Source organism: Branchiostoma belcheri, unplaced genomic scaffold, assembly GCF_001625305.1.
Source record: "Branchiostoma belcheri isolate BF01 breed outbred unplaced genomic scaffold, Haploidv18h27 scaffold3, whole genome shotgun sequence".
Classification (NCBI taxonomy): domain Eukaryota; kingdom Metazoa; phylum Chordata; class Leptocardii; order Amphioxiformes; family Branchiostomatidae; genus Branchiostoma; species Branchiostoma belcheri.
The window spans coordinates 1,799,541-1,821,874 of NW_017803909.1; the positions used below are offsets into that span (position 1 = coordinate 1,799,541).

Genomic DNA, 22,334 nt, shown 5'->3' on the forward strand with positions numbered 1-22,334 from the left:
AATGATTGTTGTCAAGTTTTTCGTATTTCTTTCCGTAATTCAAATTCCTGTAAAGTTTATACAGCCAATGTCTGTTGCAAAGGACGCTGGGATATGTTGACCAGCAGTTGGCGTCTAAATGATTGGGCGCCTATTTTGTTTTCTTCGTTTAGAATGCTAGTATTTCCTCAGACGTTTGTTATGTCTTACACTTGTAATCCCCCTGTGTTGATTAACAACGTAAGAACCAGTAATGCAATGTATGTATATTTTCAATATAAAGTTGATATAAATAAGATATAAATGTTGATTTGCTTTGTTGTTTGTGGCGCAAGTTGGGCGAGTAAGCCAAGCCGACTCCAACGAATTTGTACGTCAGGTAGCATATTGTCCAAGAACGCGTGTGTGCGTTTTCTTCTAATTTCTTTTACACAATATAGATGTGAATACCAACGCAGGGCACATGAATAAAATCTGCTCTACCTTAGCCCCATTTTTGTTGTGTTTTCTGGCTATTTGTTGGCGTCCCGTATGCACGGGCGCCATCTTGTTTTTTTACGATATGCGTAGATCGAAGTTACAGACTAGGTTTAACCGCTAATTTCCCTGTTTTAGAATATAAATGATAGTATTTCATTCTCCATAGCTATTACTGAGTATTTTGGAGTTTATTTGGAATTATCCAGGTGCATGTAGTGCTGGCGCTTTCTCCGAGTTCCATGTTCCCAGTTTTCTGTAAATCGAATGAATTTTCTGTAAAAGAAGAACATCGAAGAACATCAATTTGCGATCTTTTTCTAATCTATAACTGATCAAGAACATTATACAGCTGATCTATATTTACCAATGTAGTTCTGTAGATGGAGTACAAGTGAACACAACATCGGTAAATGTCTGCCGAAGTTCCGATCAGTAGAGAGCCGTGCGCGGCCCCGGGTAAGTCTGGAAAGCTTCGCACGTATATGGTTACCGTACGTGTGCGCGACCCAGCGTAAGATCGACGATATTCGAACGAAAGGGTTGCCTATTGTACGTTTGCGCGGCCCAGCGTAGGGACGACGATATTCGCACGAATAGAGTAGTCTGCGCGCCCCCGCTCTCAGGTGAAGAAACTCGCAGCCTGCGACTTTCGTCCCCTAGGACGACGAAACTCGCTGTGCGATTCTCTGCAAATCGCATACGATTACATACCTCCTGGCGCGTCCTAACGTGTGAGGGGTAATCCAGACCCCTTCAAGACCTCTGACGCCACTCCTCATGCATATTCATGTTATCAGTTTTCCACTAATTACCCTAGGGGTGAGGCTTGCCGCATTGCTCATTTCTAAAAGGACAAAAATCTTGAAAAAGAAGTAATGCGTCACTCTCATCATGAATTAAAAAGGGAATTGCGCGCATGCAATACTAAGTTGTTATACCAAGGATCACGAGGCGGAAGCTAAGTTGTTCTCGCTACACCCGCCTTGCTACGCCTCAAGTCATAGGCAAACTTATATTTGACAAATAAAAATAAAATGAAACATAATTACGCCTTTCTGCTCTTCTTGCACTTGAATATGTAAGAAGGCAAGATGGACAGAACCAATGAAACAGTAAAGTGAGTCTATTTCTAGAGCGATCATTCAATCTGTCAGGTCTGCTTTTGACTAGTTCATAATTGGGTGTGGAAATAGTTTTGTCTCGGCTAAGCCAGATAATCCCCGAGACAAAAGACGGAGATTTTCCCCAGATTTCTTGTGCAAGCTCTCTCCGCTGGGTGCTAAACAAAACCCTGCAACAAGTGTCCTTTCAAGGAAAAAGAGGGAAACCAGCTTGAACCATGCTTGAACCGAAGAAAGATAGAAAACTAGTCCGCCGCGTGAATGTCTAAACTTTTCATTCACGGTCGTGATTTTTAAAAAAGAAAATTGTTACTTTAGTCTGTCGATCTTTCCTGTGAAAAGAAAAGACAGGGAATTGTGAAGGAGGTGCCACAAGATCCACAAATTACAGCACTTCAAACAGGCTGGCAGATTAGCGAGGACGGCCCAGATTAAACGGAACGTCGCGGGGGACACAAACAAAGGCGACAATCCGGTCCGTCGGCGCATGGGTAATAAGTGCCGGGGCCATGGCGGATACCAAGCGCGCCGTGGTACGGGAGTTTTACCGGCGTTTCTGACCGAAAGAAAACGAGATGTAGCCACTTCTGCGAACTTTCCAAACGAAACCAGACAGCGGAGATATCCGAGTGCCCGTTGGATTTGCGTTTTGCTGGAATACCGTCCCCAGAAGATGACCCGGAGGACCTTTGTGTGAAAAACGTCGTCTGCAGGATAGGTAGGTCATGTCATAAATATTTTGTTCCCATGTGCGGCGTTGTTCCGCTTTCTGTACAACTTTTACTGCTGCTGATTCCACCAAGCTTACGTAGCATAGTTAACGCAGGCGGATACCTCATACTCTACATAGTTTATTCCTCGCTCAAGTTTACGAAGATACATTCAGATAGAACGCATATGGTTTTATTTCCCGTGTGCCCAGCTGTCCGTGATGGGAGGCCGGTTTAGTTTACAACCATGTTTATCATACGGCCGTCTGGTAGACTTGTCAATCAAACTTGTCTTATACATTCGCCTTCTATAACTTTGCTTTAAGGTCTTGTCTACTTTTGTGTGTGAGAATTTCTGATGTGATAAGTTTAGAACAGTATAAAATGCTCATGAACATCCAGGTTCGAGTGGACTGCTCGTCGCTTCGTGTATTCCCAGTGGGGCGGTATTGAAATCGAGGAACCGTGAATACCTCTCCTCCTTTCTTGTGCAAATGTTGTGATTTTTGCACATTTGTGTAAGTGGACACTCGGGACAGATAAGAAATATCCGTATAAAATGGGGAATGTGCCAGATAACATACTCCAAGGCAAAGCTGTTGGTAGTTGATCGTTTGTAAAGTTGTCTGATCGGCGAATAAGATCGTACTTTGTAAGGAGTCTCTTTCATGGCCACCTTTGCTGTTGTTGGCTTGGCAGGTATGTTTGAACTTGTTCATTTTCCTCGAACATCATACTAGTACATGGCAGGACAAGACACAAGACAGTAATTGGTAATTTGAAAATGAATAGCCAACCCCCGGGATGCAAAATAGCTCCAAACCAAGCCAAGCGCCGGGCCCATTCACAGCTCGCTAGGCCAAGCCGAGCACCTAACATCCACGCCAAGAAATGACAATCACAACAATTCAATTTCTCATGTTGTCTTGGCACCAATCAACGTCTATTCTTTGCTTTCATTGTGGCTGCAAAAAGGACGCCACATTATGCATGTTGGAAGTAGCTAAAGCAGGGTTCTCTGGCTCGAATGTTCAGAAGCGTCCAGTGTTAGCCACAGCGCGGTCGCATGCAACATGGTGTCAGAAAGGTGGGGTCTCTTATTCCTTTGCCGCTCGATGTGTAGTAATTTGTATGTGTAATGGTCAATTAGTACATTACTTGACAATGCCATGACTGTCGTTCTGATCAGTGAAGTCATTCATTATTACATTCTCGATGTGTACTAGTTGGACAAATTTTGAAAGGTGGAATTTTCGTGTTGTTTTTTGGACATAATCTGGTTGACATGGAGTGAAACTTCCTTCTTCTGGCATACTTGTGTTATTTGGTCCGTAAACTCTTATTGTTTGGCATTATTGTGTGCCATTGAAGATTTTACATTGTACTGTGTCATTGCGTTTGGATTATCCTGTTCAAGGAGCATAAACTCCTAGGCCTGTCGGAGAATATTACAAGTATTTTGTTTCAGTATTTGATTCTTCAAGGGAGATCTTTCCGTTGTCATTGATCGTGCTATTTTACGAAAATTTCTTAGTATGAAATGTTATAGATCCATTACACACACATGATTACAGACTTGTACAATATACGTTTGGTGGTCCGTTTCGCGCAATGTTTTCGAAGTTCAGAACAGTAAGTGGCCTTCCTCATTAGTTTGGCACCCCATTAGCAATTAGCCGTCAATCGGCAAATATTTAAACACAAGGTCGATTGAGGATTCCGCAAATCCCACGTTAATCCTTTTTGTCTTCACTAAGGGCTAGTTAGGGTCAAGGAACTGACCATTTATAAGTGTCCTTTTAAAAAACTTATGGTGGTCTCATGATTTGATTAGATACGTTTGATACGTGCAAGTTGACGGACACGTATTACAGTTCTGAGTTGTCTGCGTTCGTAAATTGAATCACGATAAAACACGTTTTGCGAGTCATGAAATGTGTAATTTTGAATCGGTTTTCGTATCAATGAAGCAAGTCATTGGTTGAAGGTACTAAGTTACAATGTAAGTTCAAATTCTCGTTACAATGTATAAAGTATATTATAGATCTAAGTGTAAAGACAATTTTTGTGTGTTTGGGCATGGTTTGGGGAAATTGGATTCAGTAATAAATGGCCATACGATCTACGTTTTCTCAGAACTTGAAGCCAGTGTTGAGAGATTCAGAAGACAGGGCGGATGGACAAATATTTACGGACAAGCCCTATTGGGGTTTTGTGAAAACCTCACCTAAGCTTTTGTCAACGGTTTGTAGATAGCCGGCTTAGGTGGTTTGTACAGTTTCGAGTGTCCGGAGAGGGCGATAGAGTGTGTATAAGAGCTTTCGGGAAGATAATGTGTTTGTATGCGATGTTAGGCTGGGTTTTGTTTCTCAATATATATATATTGTATATCAAGTGTATAGTGGTCAAAAATTTCTCCTAGGTTTATATGTACATTTTTTCCGTAAACTTGTTGCTCGTCCATCACCATTAGTCATGTTAGTGACGTTTCTAGTGTTGTTGTAATAATCCCCATGATCCCCTGCGCGCTCCAGGGATTTGCGCCATGTCATAGACCAGATGGATGACTAGTGTTTGATTCCAATGGAAGAAAATCCATTGCATTTCAAGAGTACAAATCTTGTTGAAAGGAATGTACTCTTTTCTACCGTTTCCCTATATCAAAGCACGATCAATATATGAACTCTTTTTTGCAGGTTCATGCCCGAACAGATACATGATATCGAACAATGAGTACAGAATGTAATGATATAAAACTATATGCTAACATGAAGTTCTACGGTCTACTCATCTAACTTACTATCTTAACTAATAATATATCACTGTGAATTTGAATCCAAAAGTTTTATTTGTTGCTTGAACTTATGATGTTTTTTTCTACCATTCTACAGTCTCCCAGCCGATGCTGACCTCCAGGGCTCCACCCCTCCCTGCCTCACCAGGATGGACTCTCCCACCAGCCAGCCGCCCAGTAAGCGCCCGCGGGTCGGGACAGACACCGACTCCTCCGAGACGGCCTCCTCGGGGAAGCGCGCGTCCCTCCCCACCAAGAGGAAAAAGAACACGGCGAACGTGAGGTGGAAGAACTACCGGCGGACGGACGAGGTGGAGGGGAAGAGGAAGTACCAGCGCTACCCCAAACCGCCCTACTCCTATCTGGCTCTGGTCGTCATGGCCATACAGAACGCACCGGAGAAGAAACTGCCACTGAAGGAGATCCACGAGGCACTTAAGGTGTGTACGATTTTAAATTGTCTACATCAGATTCACTTATCATGTCTATCATTGAAGGGGCGAATATATTAACTGAAAGATTTCTAATGAATCCCTATAAAAGATATCAAACTCAATAGTTGTAACGGCACCCGGGCCTACCCTACACTTGTTCAAGTTGTTGAATATTAAATTCCATTTGTCTTATAGGTAAATTGATGGGTAAAACAATGCACGAATTGTTCTTTTACGTGCCTAATGATGCATCGAGACTTACGTTACACTATATACTAGTACGTCAAGATATGCGTAGTTCAGCCTTGCCCTGGCTGGGATGTATTTTCTGAACTAAACCATCCACTATTATCAGTTCCTCGAGGCATGATACTTGCTTTATCATGTAGACTACCAAATGCCGGAATACAAAGCACTAACCACTGCCCCTCCTCCTCCCTTACAGAAAATGTACCCGTTCTTCCGCGGTGACTACACTGGCTGGAAGGACTCCGTGCGACACAACCTGTCCACCTACAAGTGTTTCTACAAGGTGCCGAAGGATCCCAGCCGCCCGTTCGCCAAGGGGAACTACTGGGCCGTGCACGACGACAAGGTTCCGAAGGACGCCCTGAAGAAACAGGACAGTTCCAGCGAGCGAGATGGCGAGGCCGACTACGAGACTCCCGGGTCTGTGTGCACGACTAGTTCGGAAGACTCTGGAAACCTCGCGGGCAGTGAGAGCCCCGCGTCCGAGGTGTCCTCCCTGCAAAGTCCCTTCGCCATAGACTCTATCCTACACGCGGCGGGACCGAGCGAGACTGCCACGAGCGGAGGGGCGAGGCCGAGAATCTCGCCGAAGAAATTCCAGGACACTGCGGTGCAATGTGGAGGTGACGACGACTCGTCAGATTCTGATTCCGACTTGGATGTGGACGATTTCGTGGGAACGGCGATCAGGACTTCGACGCCGTCGGGGACCGTACCGACGCAGACCGCCGCCGAGAGGCTATCCTCCAGTACCTGTCCCCCGCGGCACCCGGTCGTACCGTTCTCACAGTACAGGCGGTCTCCCTGTTTCTTCCCGCCGTACAACACCGCTACAAGCTCCAGTTCGAGCTCGCTGTCCTCCAGTGAGTACGAGTGTCACCAGCCCAACGCGCCTGCCTTTCCCTCCAGAAGGTACGGCGACAGAGACTTCCTGGCTACCGGCGCCAGGGCCTACCCGAACTTCCACAGTCTCCTGCCCGCCAGTAACGACAGAATCCCCGCTCCCAACGCCAACATCTTCCCCGAGAACAGATTCTCCGGCGCCACCCCCGTGCGGAGTGCCAGTCCCTTCCCGCAGGACAGATACCCCTCCCCGAACAGAACACTTAGCGGGTCCGAGGACAGACCGTCGCCGGCTAGTCGGGACTACCAGAGACTGCCCCACCAGGCGTACCCCGCTAACCCGCCCTTGCCGAGGTACGACGTGGTGGACCCCGAGCCGTTCTACCGTCCGACCGGCCAGCAGATGTTCAACTACGACAAACTCTTGTCCGTGGTTCCGCCCAACAAGAGTGTTCTGGACTTGATGTGTTACAACCAGCCCATCCCCTTCTCCAACCTGAGACCGAACTACCCCTCGTACTTCCCGCCGCCGCCTCCCCCACCCCCGAACTTCAGATACTGATTTTAAGTGTCCTTACATTGTAATATGCAAACGTTCTGTTGTAATTGTATCGAAAGAGTTACACAAGTTGCAGTTTCACTGAAAACCTGTAAAGAGACTCTCCAATGCATATGTTTCTTTAAGGAACTTGTATTTGCCCAAATGATTGTCATGTCATCGTTACGGATTCCCGATGTAGTATATATATTTTTCGCCTCTTCGTTTACACTTTGCACATTGTTTGTTTACCTTTGCACTTTTGATTTTCCAGTTATTTTTACAGTACAAGTCAACCATAAGTATAATGGTCTATGAGTTCATATGAAACGCACACAAAGTTGCTGCTACTGTTCGTTATGTATAGTAGACAATCCTTTTGTAAATATGTGCCTCTAGTGCCTCTACTGAAAATAAGATAGAAACTGTACAGCGACATTTTCTATATTTATCCAAGTTTTAAGGTGGCGACACTTGTCGAATAAAAGTTTGTTTTTCAATTTTTTTGCGTTGTTGTCTTTTTATTTATTACTAGTATCCTTTCGAATGAAAGTTAACGTTACGTATATGTCCGTTGGTTCAAGAGAATAATGCCAAAACGATTTGGTTTGAGCATGTTTATTTCAAAAGAACATGATTGAATGGCATTCAGTATTGAAAAATAGCAACACGGCGAATTAAGTTTAGAACTCCCCTAGCACAAGTTAGTCCTTGTCATTAAGTTTTCCTCCCGCATATAAGAAACTCGCTAAACTTAGATAGATCCTAACTTAGATAAACTAAACGATAGATTCTAAGACAAGACCAGTGTCCTTCGTTCGTATGTTACCCCCTCCTCGCCTCTACAAGGCTTGGGGAGGCGACTGGAAAGAGTAGAAATCAGCCAAATAGAGAGATATACGAAGAGATAAGCATGCATAGAGTGCGGCGAACTGTTCTCTCAACGGACAAACTCCCTTGGCATGCTTATCTCTATATTTGGCCGATTTCTAGCCGCCTCCCCAAGCCTGGTGGAGGCTAACCCCCTCCAACGGAATGGGACGGTCTGGCAATATTTTGACCCCTGGCTTCCGAACTTGACTCAGCTGTATATAAAGCTTGTCCAGTGGGAGAACATTTCCTGTCTAGTTTACTACCACAGAACCAAGTGTTACTCCTCGGCAGGTGAGTATTATTTGCTCATGTGCATGCTGTAATGGTAATTGCAGTCAGTGATGCACATCACGTTCTTATTTGACCGTGTAATAGCCGTGGCGTGTGTGTGTCTGTGGGTGGGTGTCTTTTTAGATGCAGGCATGCATGACTGTGGTATCTGGTGGTGTATGATTTTATATTAGGTCAACGGAACGTAAGGTTTACAAACTAGTAAGTACATGATATTTTACTAGTGTCAATTCCAACTTAAAATAAACAAACAAACAAACAAGCAAACATGGTTCCCATGCGTGTTCCAAGAACCGTTTCTCCGTTCGCCTAGTAGTCATAAATCAGACGGCTTTATAGAATACTAACACTACTCGTAACTCTGATTACTCATTGATATGCTATACACATATCAATGAGTAATTGATGTTGCATTTTCAGTTCCGGTCTCAGAAAAAGATGTCCAGACTTAAGAAGACACTGATGATTTCGGTTTTACCGTTTCCGGATACGGTAAGACGTGACATGAGTGTGAAATACGGAGACCATGAGTTCCTCTGGGTTCCCATTCTGCATGACGTGAACACAGACAAGTTTCCCGACCTGTTGGAGTACACAGACATGCTGAAGGACATCGTGAGGCGGGAACAGGTGACCGGGATGGTCAGCCGGCTGGATCTGGAGACTCTGGTTCACGCCGCGCTGTCTGAAGAGTTCCCTCACATCCCAGGCCCCACGGCGGAGTCCTGCTTCTTGGCAATCCACAAGTTCTACAGCCGGACTATTCTTGATCCCAACCCGATTCCTTGCGAGGCTCTAGACCTTGACTCGCCGACGTTAGAAGCAGACGCCTACCTTGCTCTGGAGAGGGTGGGACTACCGGCTTTTCTAAAACCCGGCCTTGGCACCGGTTCAGAAGCCGTCTGTAAGATCAGCAAGAAAGCAGACCTCCTACCCGCAGTTTTGAGAATGAAGGCGATCCTTACAGAGACAAAGTTCAACCCATATAATCCAAACATCCACAAGTTACGTAACTTCCTCGCGCGTTACCTTGATACGAGGAAGTACCCACTGGCCTTACGTCAAGTCATTGTCCTTGAAAAGTACGTCAATGTTAAGACGAAGGTCACGGTGGACGGCTACGTCCACGATGGGAAAGTGGAGCACCTTCTCACTACCGAGTCAGTATATTGGCCCTCCAGGTGGGACAATGCTGTTGGGCATTACCATCCCTGTAGGGCCACCACTCAGGTGAAGGATGACATTCGTAAAAGCCTTTGTAGAAGTTGTGGAAAGAATGGTGGCTTCGGGTTTTGACAACCAAGTGTTACACGGCGAGTTTTTCGTGAAGTCTTCTGGCGAAGTTTCCCTGATAGAGGTGAACGTGGGACGTTTGGGGTTGAGTCACCTACACGCGTGCTTGAGCCAGGGTGATCCTTTTAGGCTGCAACTCCAGCTTGTGTCGGGAGAGGACGTGGTTCCTCTACAGGTGAGCGAACGCCCGGTGTTTATCGGATACATCGTTCCCTTTTCCTCCGGACCTGCCAAAGATTACATAGACTTCGACCAGGTAGACGAAATCTCGCGTGAACAAGGAGTTCGCGTCATTGCCAAAGTTGGTAAGAAAGACCGCATCACGATGCTAGGCCAGGGCGGCGGACTGGGGGACTATGTGGCCAGGGTGGTGATAGAGGGGCTCAGTTATGAGGACTCCATGGAAAAGTTTCAACTATGCAGCAAGAGGATTCTTAAGAAACGAGAGTGGTACGCATGGTTGTAGCATATTTCCTTCTTGACCAAACTATGCTGTACATGTATAATTAAAGATTATATTCAACCAGCTACTATTGCAATATATATAACAGTTATATGCTTTAGTCAATGGCTTAGCGCTGCAATCACGTACATAGATGACCTGTGATCAAGTCACGATTAATACTTTGAAGTACAAGTTATACATATGTTTATACTACTAAAACTACTGTATCGCACATTGTACACTTATATTCATGACCCAAGGACTAACTACAGGGCCCCACGTGCAGGTTTATCACTCCCCTGTCGTGAAGACGGTTCAGGAATAAAAACTCCTCCGTAAAGTTATGAAGAGGTCCATGCTGAACCAGCTCTCGTTCCAGCCACTTGTCTTTGAATTCCCACGTTCCAATTATCGGTCGGTCGAAGTAGTGGTAGTTGACCGGCTGGTCGTTGTAGGAGTTGAAGGGCCAGAAGCCGTACAGTGTGACCTGCTCACACAGGGACAGGGAAACTGACAACAAGAGCAGACCTGAACAGAGAATACAACAGGAGTGAACATTCAAAACAGTTTATTGCTGATGTCCATCTAAGAATCGAGGCTTGCACGTCCAAGTTGCTGTCCGTGTAGCCGATGTAGAAAAAGCTTTTGCGGCGAGAACACAGTCCCAAACGCGGCTGAGTCGACCCCAGTGACGAACCGGGACGAGGGGGAGGGGATACTAAGGGGGGGGGGGGCTGGGTACAAACTCAGCCACGTTTGGGATTGTGTTGTCGCCGCAAAAGCGCCACCTACATCGGCTACATATAGCGGCGAGAAGCAGAACTCCAGTCATCAGGTCTGAGGAAGGTGTTTGATACCGAAACGTAAGCAAAATAAGAGACAGTACTGGTTGTGTACAAGAAAATCCCTATATCCCATGCTTTAACAACCTGACGGAACTATTTTCGGAAGAAAGGTTGATGTCGTTGAAGATGAATTGAGACTAACCTGTGGTGGATCTGAGCGCCTTTAGGCCACGCCCCTTCCAGAAGGTCTCCACAGACCTCAGGAAGTCTGGATGGGACGCCCGGACCTGGTCCATGCGGCCTGCTTTCTTCATGGCAGAGATGGCCTGCAGACAAACCTGAAGAACGACAAATTGGCGGACAAAATGGAACAAGATATCGTATTTTCCTTTATACTAGTACCTCTGTCAGAGATCCTTACCCATATTACTTTTCGCTTCCCCAATATTGTTTGCTTGGGTGGCACTAGCAAGCAACTGAACTAGCAAGAGAGTCATGAGGAAAATGATACGTAGCAGCAGAAGAACTGAACACTCGTCAATGTGTAAATAGTACGAAAATTGAAAAATCATAATGGGCAAGTGCTCACACCTAAGGCTTTACATTACGAATGACATACTACTAGTACAATGCAATACTGCTATCTGAGCAGTAAAGTGATAACATATATCTTGCTGTCCATCTAAAATTCCCTTGCATAAAGACTGAAACTAACCATTGCCTGGTTGCGAAGCCGGAATGGGTGTGTGTACATGAGAGGTTTGCCATACTTCGCCAGGTCGTCTAAAAACTTGCCCTGGTCTTCTTCTTTGATCAAGTTGTTGTAGCTGAAAAGGGAAGAAAACAAATTATTATCCCATTTGGATATAAGTCAAACAATATAATGCATGACCATTCAAGTTGTATTTTAACAAAGTCGTACATTGGAAGTGTCTACAACTAATTATCCTAACTTAAACAGAATTTCACCGCCCATAACACGCCCTAGAAGTACTATTACCTATAGTTTATACATGAAGTTTAAGTTAGGATAAATAGTTGCAGACACTTTCAAATTTATTATTCACATAACAATGCAAATAAAGATAGATAAAATTCCTGGAGGTACACAGTAACTAGACTTACAAGGCGAAAACTGATGGGTTGACAGTGATGAAGTCAGTCTTGCTCCCGACATCCCCTGCGAACTGTCCCCCAACTGGAGAAAAGTTGCTCCTGACAGAGAAGTCAAAGGTCACGCTAACGTCAATTGTTCTGTTGAACACCAACTTTGCGGGAAAAGGACCTTTTAAAAAAACTCTTCCTGGAGATGAAGTTTGTACAAAAAGATTTACCCATGATTCCTGTCATATACGAGCGATCGTATACATGCAAATTATTTGAAGTGATATGCAAATTATCGGTAGGTACCGATAGTAGCCAACCGTCACCTGCTTTTTGCCTACCACTCTCTAGCCGTGACGTCTTTCAATCGCTTGTATTCCCTTATATATAATTACCTGGTTATGAAGTCCGAAGAGTCTATCTGCCGTCCACATCTGCTGTCAGTCAGAATGCCGCCGTTTCCCACCACGCTGCAGGTCCTGAACTGTGCTGGTTTCAGGCCGGTTTCCTGTGGATACATGGAACCAAGTCATCATACCTACGGATTCAGTCAGAAACATTGAAGCTATAGACCACAGCATGATATCATGAGATGATCAGTGAGTAACCCCTCCCATTGATTTCAATTTCTGCTGTGCCCTGACCAAACTGCTCTTTATGTTATCAGTATCTACCACTTAAACAGTTTTATCGTGTATTTACTCTATGTGTTTCTTCATTTGTTCAACCTTCATGACCGCGTAGATTTCATAATGAAGGCAACTTTTATTTGCCAAACTTTTTTATTCGTACGCTCGCATGAGTTTTGGGGTTCCCAGAGGATGTCATCCATATAATCAAATCAATGAAATTATGTTGAGGCATGACGCCTACCCTGGGAAGCATGCTATGGACGAAGTCGGGGATGTCTACTGTTTCCGTCTGCAGAGACCACATCATGGTCTCGGCGAAGTGGACGGCCTGGCCCCGCTTGATGTTCTGTTGTGTGACGAACATGTCGTCCAAACTGCGCGTCTCCTCAATCAGACTGGCTCTGTGGAATTGTAGTCATTTACTAGTTAACGGCAAAGGAACCTTTGAAGGACTTAAACACGGAAACACTGATTTTGTGCGCCAGAGCATGTGAATCATTCTCTGGCTTGTTCTGTTACTAAACACCATCATTATGGGGTCGTGTGGCGTAGCGGCAGTTTGCATCAGAACGAACCAAGAGGTCCCGGGTTCGAACCCTGCGATGCCACCTATCTTGTGCAGTTATAAATGCACTTAACACGACTTTCTCACTTGACTATGATGAAAATTAGTATTGTATTGCCCTCTGTGTCGGCGGCAGCATAAAAATGAGTTGAAAAAACTTGAGTGTGCCGTCACCACGTCTAGTCATTACGTGTTGGAATGAAAAACATCATCATCTCATCATAGAAGAACCATAGAGCGCTATGGTAAAAGTATCATCATACATTATAGACAGCCTTATACATTGTATCCTTTAGTGGAGAGATGTCCACTGCTTTAGGCATGCATATTCCTCATACTTCAGGCCCTGTTTTACCTGAAATTGTCAGCCTCGGCTTTATGGAATCCCGTGAAAGGTTTGACCACGGGAATGTACTCCTCCATTTTAACGTCATGGTCATCTGACTCCTCCCACCGTGCGCCTATGTAGTCTTCAGGGATGTCATCTCTGGGTTGTCTGCGCAGAAAATTTCATACTGTTATTTTAGAGTGGTATGTCAAAGTTACTAGTAAATGGGGGTCCCATGACTGGGGAGAGCCGCACCTCACCGTGCTCTCACACGTTAAAGAACCACCACACTTCTCGAAAAAGAGTAGGGGCATGCCCCGGTGTGCGATGGTCCAAAACCTACCGCGTGGAAGATGGTGATTCACTTCAAATCACCGGGATGGAGGCCTGGCGAACCCCTGTATCGTACTATTAGCCACATGGTGATTAACATCACCACCCCCTATATGCGTAGCGAAGCCACATCGCACAAGCATAGCTACTAGAAAAAGCATGTTTTCATATGCATGCTTCACCTCTGATGAGGATGACTAAAACAACAACAACAACAACATGTCAAAGATATAGAATAAGCCGTAAAACGCAGCATGTGAAGACCTTGGCTACTTCTAGACTTTTGTTCACAATTACATGATGAAATTGACAGTGACTAACATTCATATTATCTGTGAATAGCCTATGAATGTGCTATCACATTTAGTATAACTGAACGGTATGTGTACTCACGAAGTGTGTCTGCACTGTCTGATACACTGGTTCTGTTGGAGTTCTCTGTTAATTGCAACTAGGGACAGACTGGAAAACAAATATGCACCATGATCACTGGGATACATCTTCCGCTGTGTAGGTTTTGACCTTTTGGTCGGTTGGAATGGTTAAGTAGTGCTAAATGAATGCCTTTGATGTGTACATTTCCACTAAAAAACTCTCAATGTTTTCGGAACACAAAAACATGTCAAATCTAGGTCGTGTTGTTGTATGGGTAGTGTGCGCTGCGCGTCTTTAGTCAGTACTAAGTATATCTACTAAATAACTAAAGACCGAAGCCCATCTATATCTGGATTAAATGTTGTTGTCTCTGTGCACAGGGTTCAGAAAATGGATTTTTAAACAAATATACGTATATTAATGACAAATTCTAAGCATATAACAAACACGAAAGAAATGCCGTTCGGTGCCATCTTCATTTTGATGACTGCAGAGTAAACTGATATAAGGTCAGAGATCCCAAAAGACATCAAATTCTACCAGCTATGCACATGACTTCATTCATATATATAATATATATATACATATCTTACAACGTTTCCTCTATTAGACGTTACTTACATGGTGCCGACCAGGGCTGCTAGGGTGTAACTCATCAGTGTAGTTTTATTCCACATGGTTCTTCTTATCTCACGTACGGCAGGACCCCCTAGTACAGCTTACACTTGCGTACAATCTCTTTTGTCACCTACAGATAGCTCTCATTCGCAACAGTTGTTTGAGCTTTCACGGATAGTACAGAAGGCAACAGGCACAGGGCGGGGACGACGCTGACATGTCAGCCGGGTACAGGGCTAGGAAAACCGGATTTGGAAATGGAACAGGGACAATTCTGACGGAAGTTACGCCTCATTTCCTAAACAGGTGTGACAAGTTACTAGTTGTCTAAAGAGGTCAGTGACTGCTACAGAATTTTCTGTAAGCACTGGCCCTATGCATTGCGTGAATATTGCTCTCGCTTATCTTATAATTTGTCAAAAGCCAGTAACGCCTTTTACACACTACCAGTTGTATAAACGTGGCATTTATGTGAATTTTTTAGGGCAAAATATAAAAGAAAACGTAATTTCCTATAGCAGCAATGGGTATTATGGGACTATTGTTGTTTTGTTTGTGTTGATGGTTGTTCCAGGAGTCGACAGGACAAAAAGGGCAATTAATGATTCCTTACGCAAGAGACATGGTGTTCGCGGTCTGTCAACTTTTTCTCCACCTATCGAACTGGCCTCACGAGGAGAAAACCTTGATGCTTAATTAAAGCTACTCGATTTAAGCTGTTTGCTTGATGTCAAAGGTCGGCTCGTTACCGATTATGAACCGGTTTTACCAGGTATTTGTCTCGCGAGCTGTGACGTGTTGACCGGCTTATAGGGACAGATTCCACACGAATCTGCAAACCCCCCTTCGCGTTCTGTTGGACTAAACGATCTTCTGCTCAACGTGTGTAAGCGGCGTCACGGCTAAAGTATGAGCGAGCAAGGTAGGCACACATTCTTTTATTCGCATTTTCTTACAACTGAACAAATTCTAAAAGCGTATACTATACGTAACATAAGCCACGCTCCAACCTTCAATGTTGCCGCTTGAAAGGACTCTACGTGGTTGGGAGGGGAGGGTGGGTGAGATTTTCTAAGATGTAACGATTCAGTGGACATGTAAAATGTGATACACGCAGATCTTCATGTGACAGTATGGACGATAAATATTTGGCCATGCAATTTTATTGTAATTCTTTGTAACTTTTGCAAACACATTGATGTTAGCATGAAAGTTCTTTGATGTTCTTTTATTTCTACAATAACTGAAAAGCGGGGAGAAGTTGAATATTGTAACGATAGTTCGTTTCATTTTGTATCAGTTCACTGTATCTGTTCATCATGTTTGGTTGTGACCTGTACATAGCCCAGTGTGGCAAAAATGTGCAATAAAGGTCGTCATTCATTCATTCACTAATATAGTACACTGACAATTCCCAAGAAGACATACATATATTGTGTGAATTTGGCTCTTACTGTGTCTTTGTTTTAAGGATCTCCTTACGAGTGATTGCCGTCTCGACGTGAGCATCCACCCTAAAAGTGGATGATCCATTATAATGAAGATACCGTCCTTCAGATGTTTTACACTCTTTGTTGTCCTCGTGTGCAGTCACAGCGTTTTGCTGCTGTTCATACACAGGTTGGTGTATACCATTAGCACGCTTTATACATTATTGTTTGACATTGCGAAACTCTTGCCAAACTTCTCAGTATTTTTTTCAATGTCTATTGTATTTGCTCCATACAATATGTAACTGTATGTGGGGTCGTGTGGCGCAACGGCAGCGAGCGCGACTCGGAATCAAGAGGTCTCGGGTTCGAGTCCTGACATGCCACCGATCTTGTGCCCTTGGAAAAGGCACTTTACACGACTTTCCCCACTAGACTCAAGTGAAAATGACTTAATGAGTATTGTCTGTCCAGTATTTGTTTCTATGTGCGGGACACAACACCAGCAACAGCTGCCTCTGTTCCGCGTGTATTGCACTGTTGCAATTTCAAGAAATCAAATCAAATCAAATCAAATTAAATATGTAACTGTTTGATGTTGATAAATTATTCCGTGGTTAGGTCGACAATCCATCTCCATTTATCTAAATAATAACGAAATAAATGACTATTTTCATCTTGCCCCAGGAATGTGGCGAGTAGAAAATGTACCCGACAATGTAAGAACAGACCAAAACTGCGAAACCTCATGCAACCAAGAACGTCCTTGGTGCAACATGCAACACAACCGGCGGCAACTGACCACAGAGTTCAGGTTAGCGATGATGAGTTTCACGGCACGCCGTTTCCTGGATTCAACTTGTCGGCACTCAAGAAGTTCAGGTAAGATTAACATTTTCACATGCTATCATTTCAAAATCTAGCTAATGTGAGTTTATATGTTTTGAACTTGCCAAATGCATCGAATGCAATTTCAGGGCGGCAGATTAGAACAAAAATATTCTGGATGAGGAAATCTGTCTGATATTGACATTTACTGCCATTTCGTAGCACATTTTAGTCATCATTTGGTAAGTGTATGAAATACAGTAGAACAAAAAACAAGCTACGTGAGGAGTCCTTTCATTTTTTGGTACCACCAATAAATAGATACAACCAGATTAGAACACAAATCTCTTTTCCTCATAGATATCAATATGCTATATGGGATAGTTTGAATTCAACTAACTACTACATTTACTAACGACTACGCCGTCTCATTTTGCAGAGCGGCGGTTGAGAAGAGAACGAAGCTGCGAGAATATCTGTTCGTCACCAAAAACAACACGAAGCTGGGGGAGAAGTTTAAATGTCTGGAGACGGATGAGTGGGTCCTGGACCCAGGCTATGTCCGGATCACAGACAGGAACTTCTACAATAGACTGCCACGGGTACGGTAGCTCAATAACTAATCATACAGCCACCTGCATTATACAATTACAGAGAAGCGAGAGGGAGTCAAAAGCCCTTGTGTATACTAGACATTTGTATATACATCTTACATTGTATAAGACTGTTAACATGTGACCTGTGCTTGGCCCAGTGGAGCAAAAATGTACTATAAAGATCTTCTTTCATTCAATAAAACAAGGACAATTAGAACTTAAGATGAATTGAAAAAAGAAAGCCGACTTACGTTTGAACATCGTAACATGTATAGTACATGTTTATAGGAATTTTTATGAAACATCTCTTAAAAGTCAACATGATAGGCAGAGAAATGAACTGATGGGATTTTTTGCACTAGGAATCTCCAGTGAAAGCCAACGTGTCCTTCAGGGCGTGTAGTGTTGTCGGGAACGCCGGCATACTAAAAAATTCCTCCTGTGGGAAAGAAATCGACTCGTCCAGTTTTGTTTTCAGGTAAGTCAGAGCTGCCAAGTTGTTTTCAGTTTTTTCTTGCAGTTTCCATGACAATTGCAACGCTTTAAATGCGAATATGTTACCCAATGATCTCGTGTATTTTCCAAGAGGTACATAAAGAACACAATCCCTGTTTAATTCTTTATTCCAGGAGTAACTTTCCACCAATCGGTGGTCCGTTTGAAGATGACGTAGGGATGAGAACACATTTTCTCACTGCCAACCCTTCTATATTTGCCAAATTGTGAGTATACATGTTTAGTGCATTATATCTCATCTTTTAATTTAATGTGTGCGTGCGTGCGCGCGTGTGTGTGTGTGCGTGCGCGTGTGTGTGTGCCTGTTTGTACATGTGTGTGTAAAATGGTTGTTAATTTTAAATTCTTACATTCCCAGCTATAACAACCTGAAGAAGACCTCACATAAGAAGCACCTGGCCGAAGATCTCAAGCGGTACGCCCGGGCGCTGGTTTGGACACATCCTTTCCATTTGAAGAGATATTCAGATGTGAGTCCTTGTCGTCTGTGGTGTGAGGGGCGAGTAGAAATTTGTGGTGCCTTTATGTGAGGGGGGGGGTGTTCACCGTCTTCAAGTTAGTCTATCAGTAGTTGTATGTAATACCATGGAGGTAAAAGAGAAATGGTAATACTAGTATATTGCTTCATTTTACTCTGTACATGTAATTAATTACCCTTCGGACGTGAGCTTGCAAAAAAGAATACTCATTGATATTCATTATCTATCGTTATTTATTTTGTGCCATTTTAGGTGACCTTACGGGCACATGATGCAGCCAAAATGTCGCAGAACTATGTCCTGTTCTCCCATCCAAAATTCCTGAAGAACCTTACTGCGTTCTGGAAAGAGCATGGCATGAAGGCACCAAGGGCGAGTACAGGTAAGGGGACAACAATCCTTAAGCGTAAGGATTTCTTCTTTTTTTGTTGGAGGTGGGTCCAATTCGGTGAAATTAACAAAATACAGTGCCATGATCAAGAAGTTTAAACATATAACTGGGAAATGCATTAAGTGCATGAAAGAAAGATATATACAAATACTTTATTTCTTTCTTCAGGTCTTGCTCTGGCGACCATCGCAGTGTCCCTGTGCGACCAGGTGACCCTGTACGGGTTTTGGCCCTACCCTTTCTACCGCCAGAGGGCGCTGTCGTACCACTACTACGACCGGGCCGTGATCGGGGACCTGCAGTTCCAGAACAAAACGCTAGAGTACCACCTGTTAACGCAGTTTCACCCCTACCACAACTTCACGGAGGAGTTTCTGATGTTACAGGAGATGCAGGGCAGTGGTATACTAAAGGTGCAGGTCGGAGAATGCCAGGGTACTGGGAGTTCCACATGAAGTGGATTATGAACCTAAAAGGAAAACACTCAATCAAAATCTTTGACTGGATCTGACTACCTCTGATAGACAAAACGATATGGTTGAAAATGTGAATGAACTTGTCTGTACCATGGAGGTTAAAAAATGGACCTCCTTATCGATACAATGTAAGGAGCCAAGGCCATAAGTTCCGGATATCCACAGTGCAATAGTTTGCGTAACTCAGGTGGGATTGCTGAACGCTAGCTTGCCATGTCGCATGAGTGTCATCAGTTTTGTAACGGGATCATTGGACTTGCAACCCCGTTTTTTCGGGTACAAAAACGGATGGCTAGCGGTAAAAAAAACGCCGTTTCCGTGGGTGAGAGCGGCCGGCAGCCGGTCGGGTCGATACCCGCGGCGCACATGACGTGACACTGCTGACAGACGACGCCGGGTTGTTGACGACGGCCCATCTGGCGGGAAATTGCTCCAACTCATCGCGCCGATCGCGGGACTGAAGTGGCGAAGGGCCGGTCGATGCCTGACAAATCTGCGTTCTCAATTTCCTCTCGCCGTACGTCGCTTTCCCCCTAAGCTGGGTAAAGACGCTCCGTAGGCCCCGCAGGTCGGTTTGACGGGAAAACGGATGGTGCAGGTTTGGCGCTAATGCAGGGGTGCGCCCATATATCATCACCGTGGCGTATTCGTCACTGTCCCTATCGATCTGTACAAGTCACAATTCTCCGTGTGGACATCGACACTACCTGCTCCTGCATGGCATTCAGCAAAAAATATTTTTAAAAGCCCAAAAGTGCAAAACTATTCGCAGTTTTTCAAACTTCTACTGCAATTTTCAGTGGATTTTACTGCCACAATCAATTTTCATTAGATTCACGGGAACAAATGCTTGACCAGTGAGTGAAAGTCACGAAACAACACGACGACCAACTATAGTAAAAGTTACGGAGGAACTTTTTGTTGACCTACTACAACACGTAGCGCTCAGAGGAAGCGTCCTCTTGTTTCAGGTTAGACGCATCAGGCGTTTCACACTGTACAGCTATGTAGCAGAGCAGTTTGAATGTGTCAAAAACATTTAAAACTTATAATTTACTATAAACTACCATGTTGATTCCATCCTGTCACTGCGAGGCCCAGTGTTTTTCAATCGCCTCACACTAATATTCAATACAAATTTCTGCATATCATTCTTTTATTAAGGGGGTAGACAACTATAAGTATTCATTGGGGTTCACAGTGCATTGGTGAGTCATGTTATGTCGTCTTCATTTTGTCAGTGAACCAAAAGTATATTTTACGAAATAAAAGAAGTAAATATTAAGTATTACAACGCTGTTTACGCAATCTTGTGTGCTGGGTCGCCCAGGATGCACTTAGACTGGGGATAGGTTGTAATTTATATCATAATTTTCTTGAGATGTTGGCGCATAACTTCGTTTACTTCATGATTACCCCCTTAATTATGGAATCATTAAGGGAGATTCCTTTGGGTGGTGTTCCAAGCTACATAAAGGGTTTATTTCTATTAGACTGTTGGCATTCTCCTAGATCTTTCGTGAACATCAGCCAAAACCAAGCCTCGTACATGCAGCACACAAAACAGTGGAATTTTGTGAAATTCTGCGGCTGCGGCCTGCACGTATCTCCGTGCTCCATCTCCCGAGCTCACGGCGGACATTAGACCATGTCATCTCCGCTAGCGAGACTCATTTGTTCTCATAGGGAACAAATCACATTTCCGGCGCGCTCGGGACCGGCGCGCAGTTCCCACCAAGTTACGGAGCGATTATCGAATTTGGCGATGGGAACAGAGACATTTTCATTTCATCAGGTCTTTCTGGGGGAGATTCGCGTGGCGCCGCTCGGCTCAGACTGGGCAATCTGTCTTGGGGAATTTAAACAATGGGTCGTCAGTACATTACCGCGCACACACTCTATCTTCGACGTCATCTAAATCAACGCGTCAGATGCAACCGTTCGTACAGAACGTACACGCACGGTGTACAGGAAAAATACAAACAACGAGGCAAGGGATGATAATGTAAACTTCTCCTCTTTAGGAAGCCTGAAACATTCGAGACGCATGGCGTTCTAAATAATCACGTGAAAAGTTCCATTTTTCATTGACAATGTCGTTCTCATTTTGCAAGTGATGTGTAGGCTGTGGTGTATGGAGGAGGTAAAATCTAGGTTAGCGGCTTCAAATGAAAAATTCGTTTTTAGGAAAGCTTTAGATTTGCTGTCCGGAAGGGTGGCCTTGATTTATCATACTTAGGGAAATTATTCCCAAAGTACGAAATGCATTAAAGGCATCTTCCACTGTCCCAACATCAAATACAGGTAACCTAGCTATGCATCCTGTTTTGATGAAACGTTATACACTAATTGCACTTACGTATACAATATCAAAGAAATGTATATCCTCACTCCCACAAACTACGTTTTACGTAAAGGAAAGACAGGACTTGTCTACTTAATGTTTTAAATTTTTCTAAGCACTTCTAAGCACTCCTTTTTATATTAATGAGAAGATTTGACCTTTAGGGCCTTTGGTAAAAATGTATGTTTCCATGATTTTTGAAGTTTTTTATCAAGGTGATCAGTACACAGCCTTTCCGCACACTTGGCATACGTAACTTTTCCTTGGCGGGGGGTGGGGTGGTGTTAGTAGTTACCACGTTTGGGTTTATTGAGATGCCCTTAAGCCCCGTCACGGATAGTTTTGCGGTAGTTTTGATGCGCATTTCCTACATCCTTGACCCCCCTCCCCCTCCCATAACCACAAACCCACTTACAAATGACAGATTTAATCAATATATTTGTTACACTATTATATAAAGTCATCGTTCAAAGATAATCTACCG

At 44.0% G+C, this 22,334-nt stretch overlaps 4 protein-coding genes and 1 pseudogene across 7 annotated transcripts in view; 4 read left to right on the forward strand and 1 right to left on the reverse strand.

The window, feature by feature from the left end:
- The first annotated feature begins 1,895 nt into the window (after positions 1-1,895).
- On the forward strand, positions 1,896-7,648 carry LOC109473753 (forkhead box protein H1-like). 2 transcript variants are annotated; one of them, XM_019773776.1, is made up of 3 exons: positions 1,896-2,298; positions 5,182-5,524; positions 5,964-7,648. In XM_019773776.1, the coding sequence occupies exons 2-3, from the start codon at positions 5,234-5,236 to the stop codon at positions 7,170-7,172; spliced, it is 1,500 nt and encodes a 499-aa protein (XP_019629335.1). In that variant the 5' UTR covers positions 1,896-2,298; positions 5,182-5,233; the 3' UTR covers positions 7,173-7,648. The 2 variants fall into 2 exon arrangements, with proteins under 2 accessions (XP_019629335.1, XP_019629334.1); XM_019773775.1 differs by lacking the exon at positions 1,896-2,298 and adding an exon at positions 3,153-3,377.
- A 495-nt stretch (positions 7,649-8,143) lies between these two features.
- LOC109473651 lies at positions 8,144-10,282 on the forward strand (annotated as a pseudogene).
- On the reverse strand, positions 10,225-15,065 carry LOC109473644 (alpha-2,8-sialyltransferase 8F-like). Of its 3 annotated transcripts, none has more exons than XM_019773581.1 (9): positions 14,794-15,065; positions 14,191-14,259; positions 13,492-13,632; positions 12,813-12,972; positions 12,335-12,447; positions 11,961-12,050; positions 11,557-11,662; positions 11,038-11,173; positions 10,225-10,578 (listed from the first exon to the last, which is right to left on the reverse strand). In XM_019773581.1, exons 1-9 carry the CDS (start codon positions 14,847-14,849, stop codon positions 10,313-10,315), a joined length of 1,137 nt encoding a protein of 378 aa, XP_019629140.1. In that variant the 5' UTR covers positions 14,850-15,065; the 3' UTR covers positions 10,225-10,312. The 3 variants fall into 3 exon arrangements, with proteins under 3 accessions (XP_019629140.1, XP_019629139.1, XP_019629141.1); XM_019773580.1 differs by having other exon boundaries at positions 11,551-11,662; XM_019773582.1 differs by lacking the exon at positions 14,191-14,259 and having other exon boundaries at positions 11,551-11,662.
- LOC109473640 (lysosomal protective protein-like) overlaps positions 12,443-22,334 on the forward strand; it is a 76,563-nt gene continuing 66,671 nt past the window's right edge. The window contains exon 1 of the mRNA XM_019773577.1: positions 12,443-12,538. The gene's annotated coding sequence lies outside the window, so the exon portion shown is untranslated. The remainder of the gene's footprint in view (positions 12,539-22,334) is intronic.
- On the forward strand, positions 15,253-20,919 carry LOC109473642 (alpha-N-acetylneuraminide alpha-2,8-sialyltransferase-like). The gene is made up of 9 exons (XM_019773579.1): positions 15,253-15,712; positions 16,262-16,410; positions 16,908-17,102; positions 17,488-17,650; positions 18,007-18,122; positions 18,274-18,366; positions 18,519-18,630; positions 18,892-19,021; positions 19,199-20,919. Exons 2-9 carry the CDS (start codon positions 16,328-16,330, stop codon positions 19,483-19,485), a joined length of 1,179 nt encoding a protein of 392 aa, XP_019629138.1. The 5' UTR covers positions 15,253-15,712; positions 16,262-16,327; the 3' UTR covers positions 19,486-20,919.

Excerpts from the sequence above, each read along its gene's own strand:
- LOC109473642 (XM_019773579.1), top strand. The coding sequence starts at position 16,328 with ATGAAGATACCGTCCTTCAGATGTTTTACACTCTTTGTTGTCCTCGTG. Across the intron at positions 16,411-16,907 it reads TTGCTGCTGTTCATACACAG|GAATGTGGCGAGTAGAAAAT; the intron begins GTTGGTGTATAC and ends ATCTTGCCCCAG. Across the intron at positions 18,123-18,273 it reads TCGTCCAGTTTTGTTTTCAG|GAGTAACTTTCCACCAATCG; the intron begins GTAAGTCAGAGC and ends TCTTTATTCCAG.
- LOC109473644 (XM_019773580.1), bottom strand. The coding sequence starts at position 14,849 with ATGTGGAATAAAACTACACTGATGAGTTACACCCTAGCAGCCCTGGTC. Across the intron at positions 13,633-14,190 it reads AGACAGTGCAGACACACTTC|ACAACCCAGAGATGACATCC; the intron begins GTGAGTACACAT and ends TTTTCTGCGCAG. Across the intron at positions 12,973-13,491 it reads GCCGAGGCTGACAATTTCAG|AGCCAGTCTGATTGAGGAGA; the intron begins GTAAAACAGGGC and ends ACAATTCCACAG.
- LOC109473753 (XM_019773775.1), top strand. Across the intron at positions 5,525-5,963 it reads AGATCCACGAGGCACTTAAG|AAAATGTACCCGTTCTTCCG; the intron begins GTGTGTACGATT and ends CCTCCCTTACAG.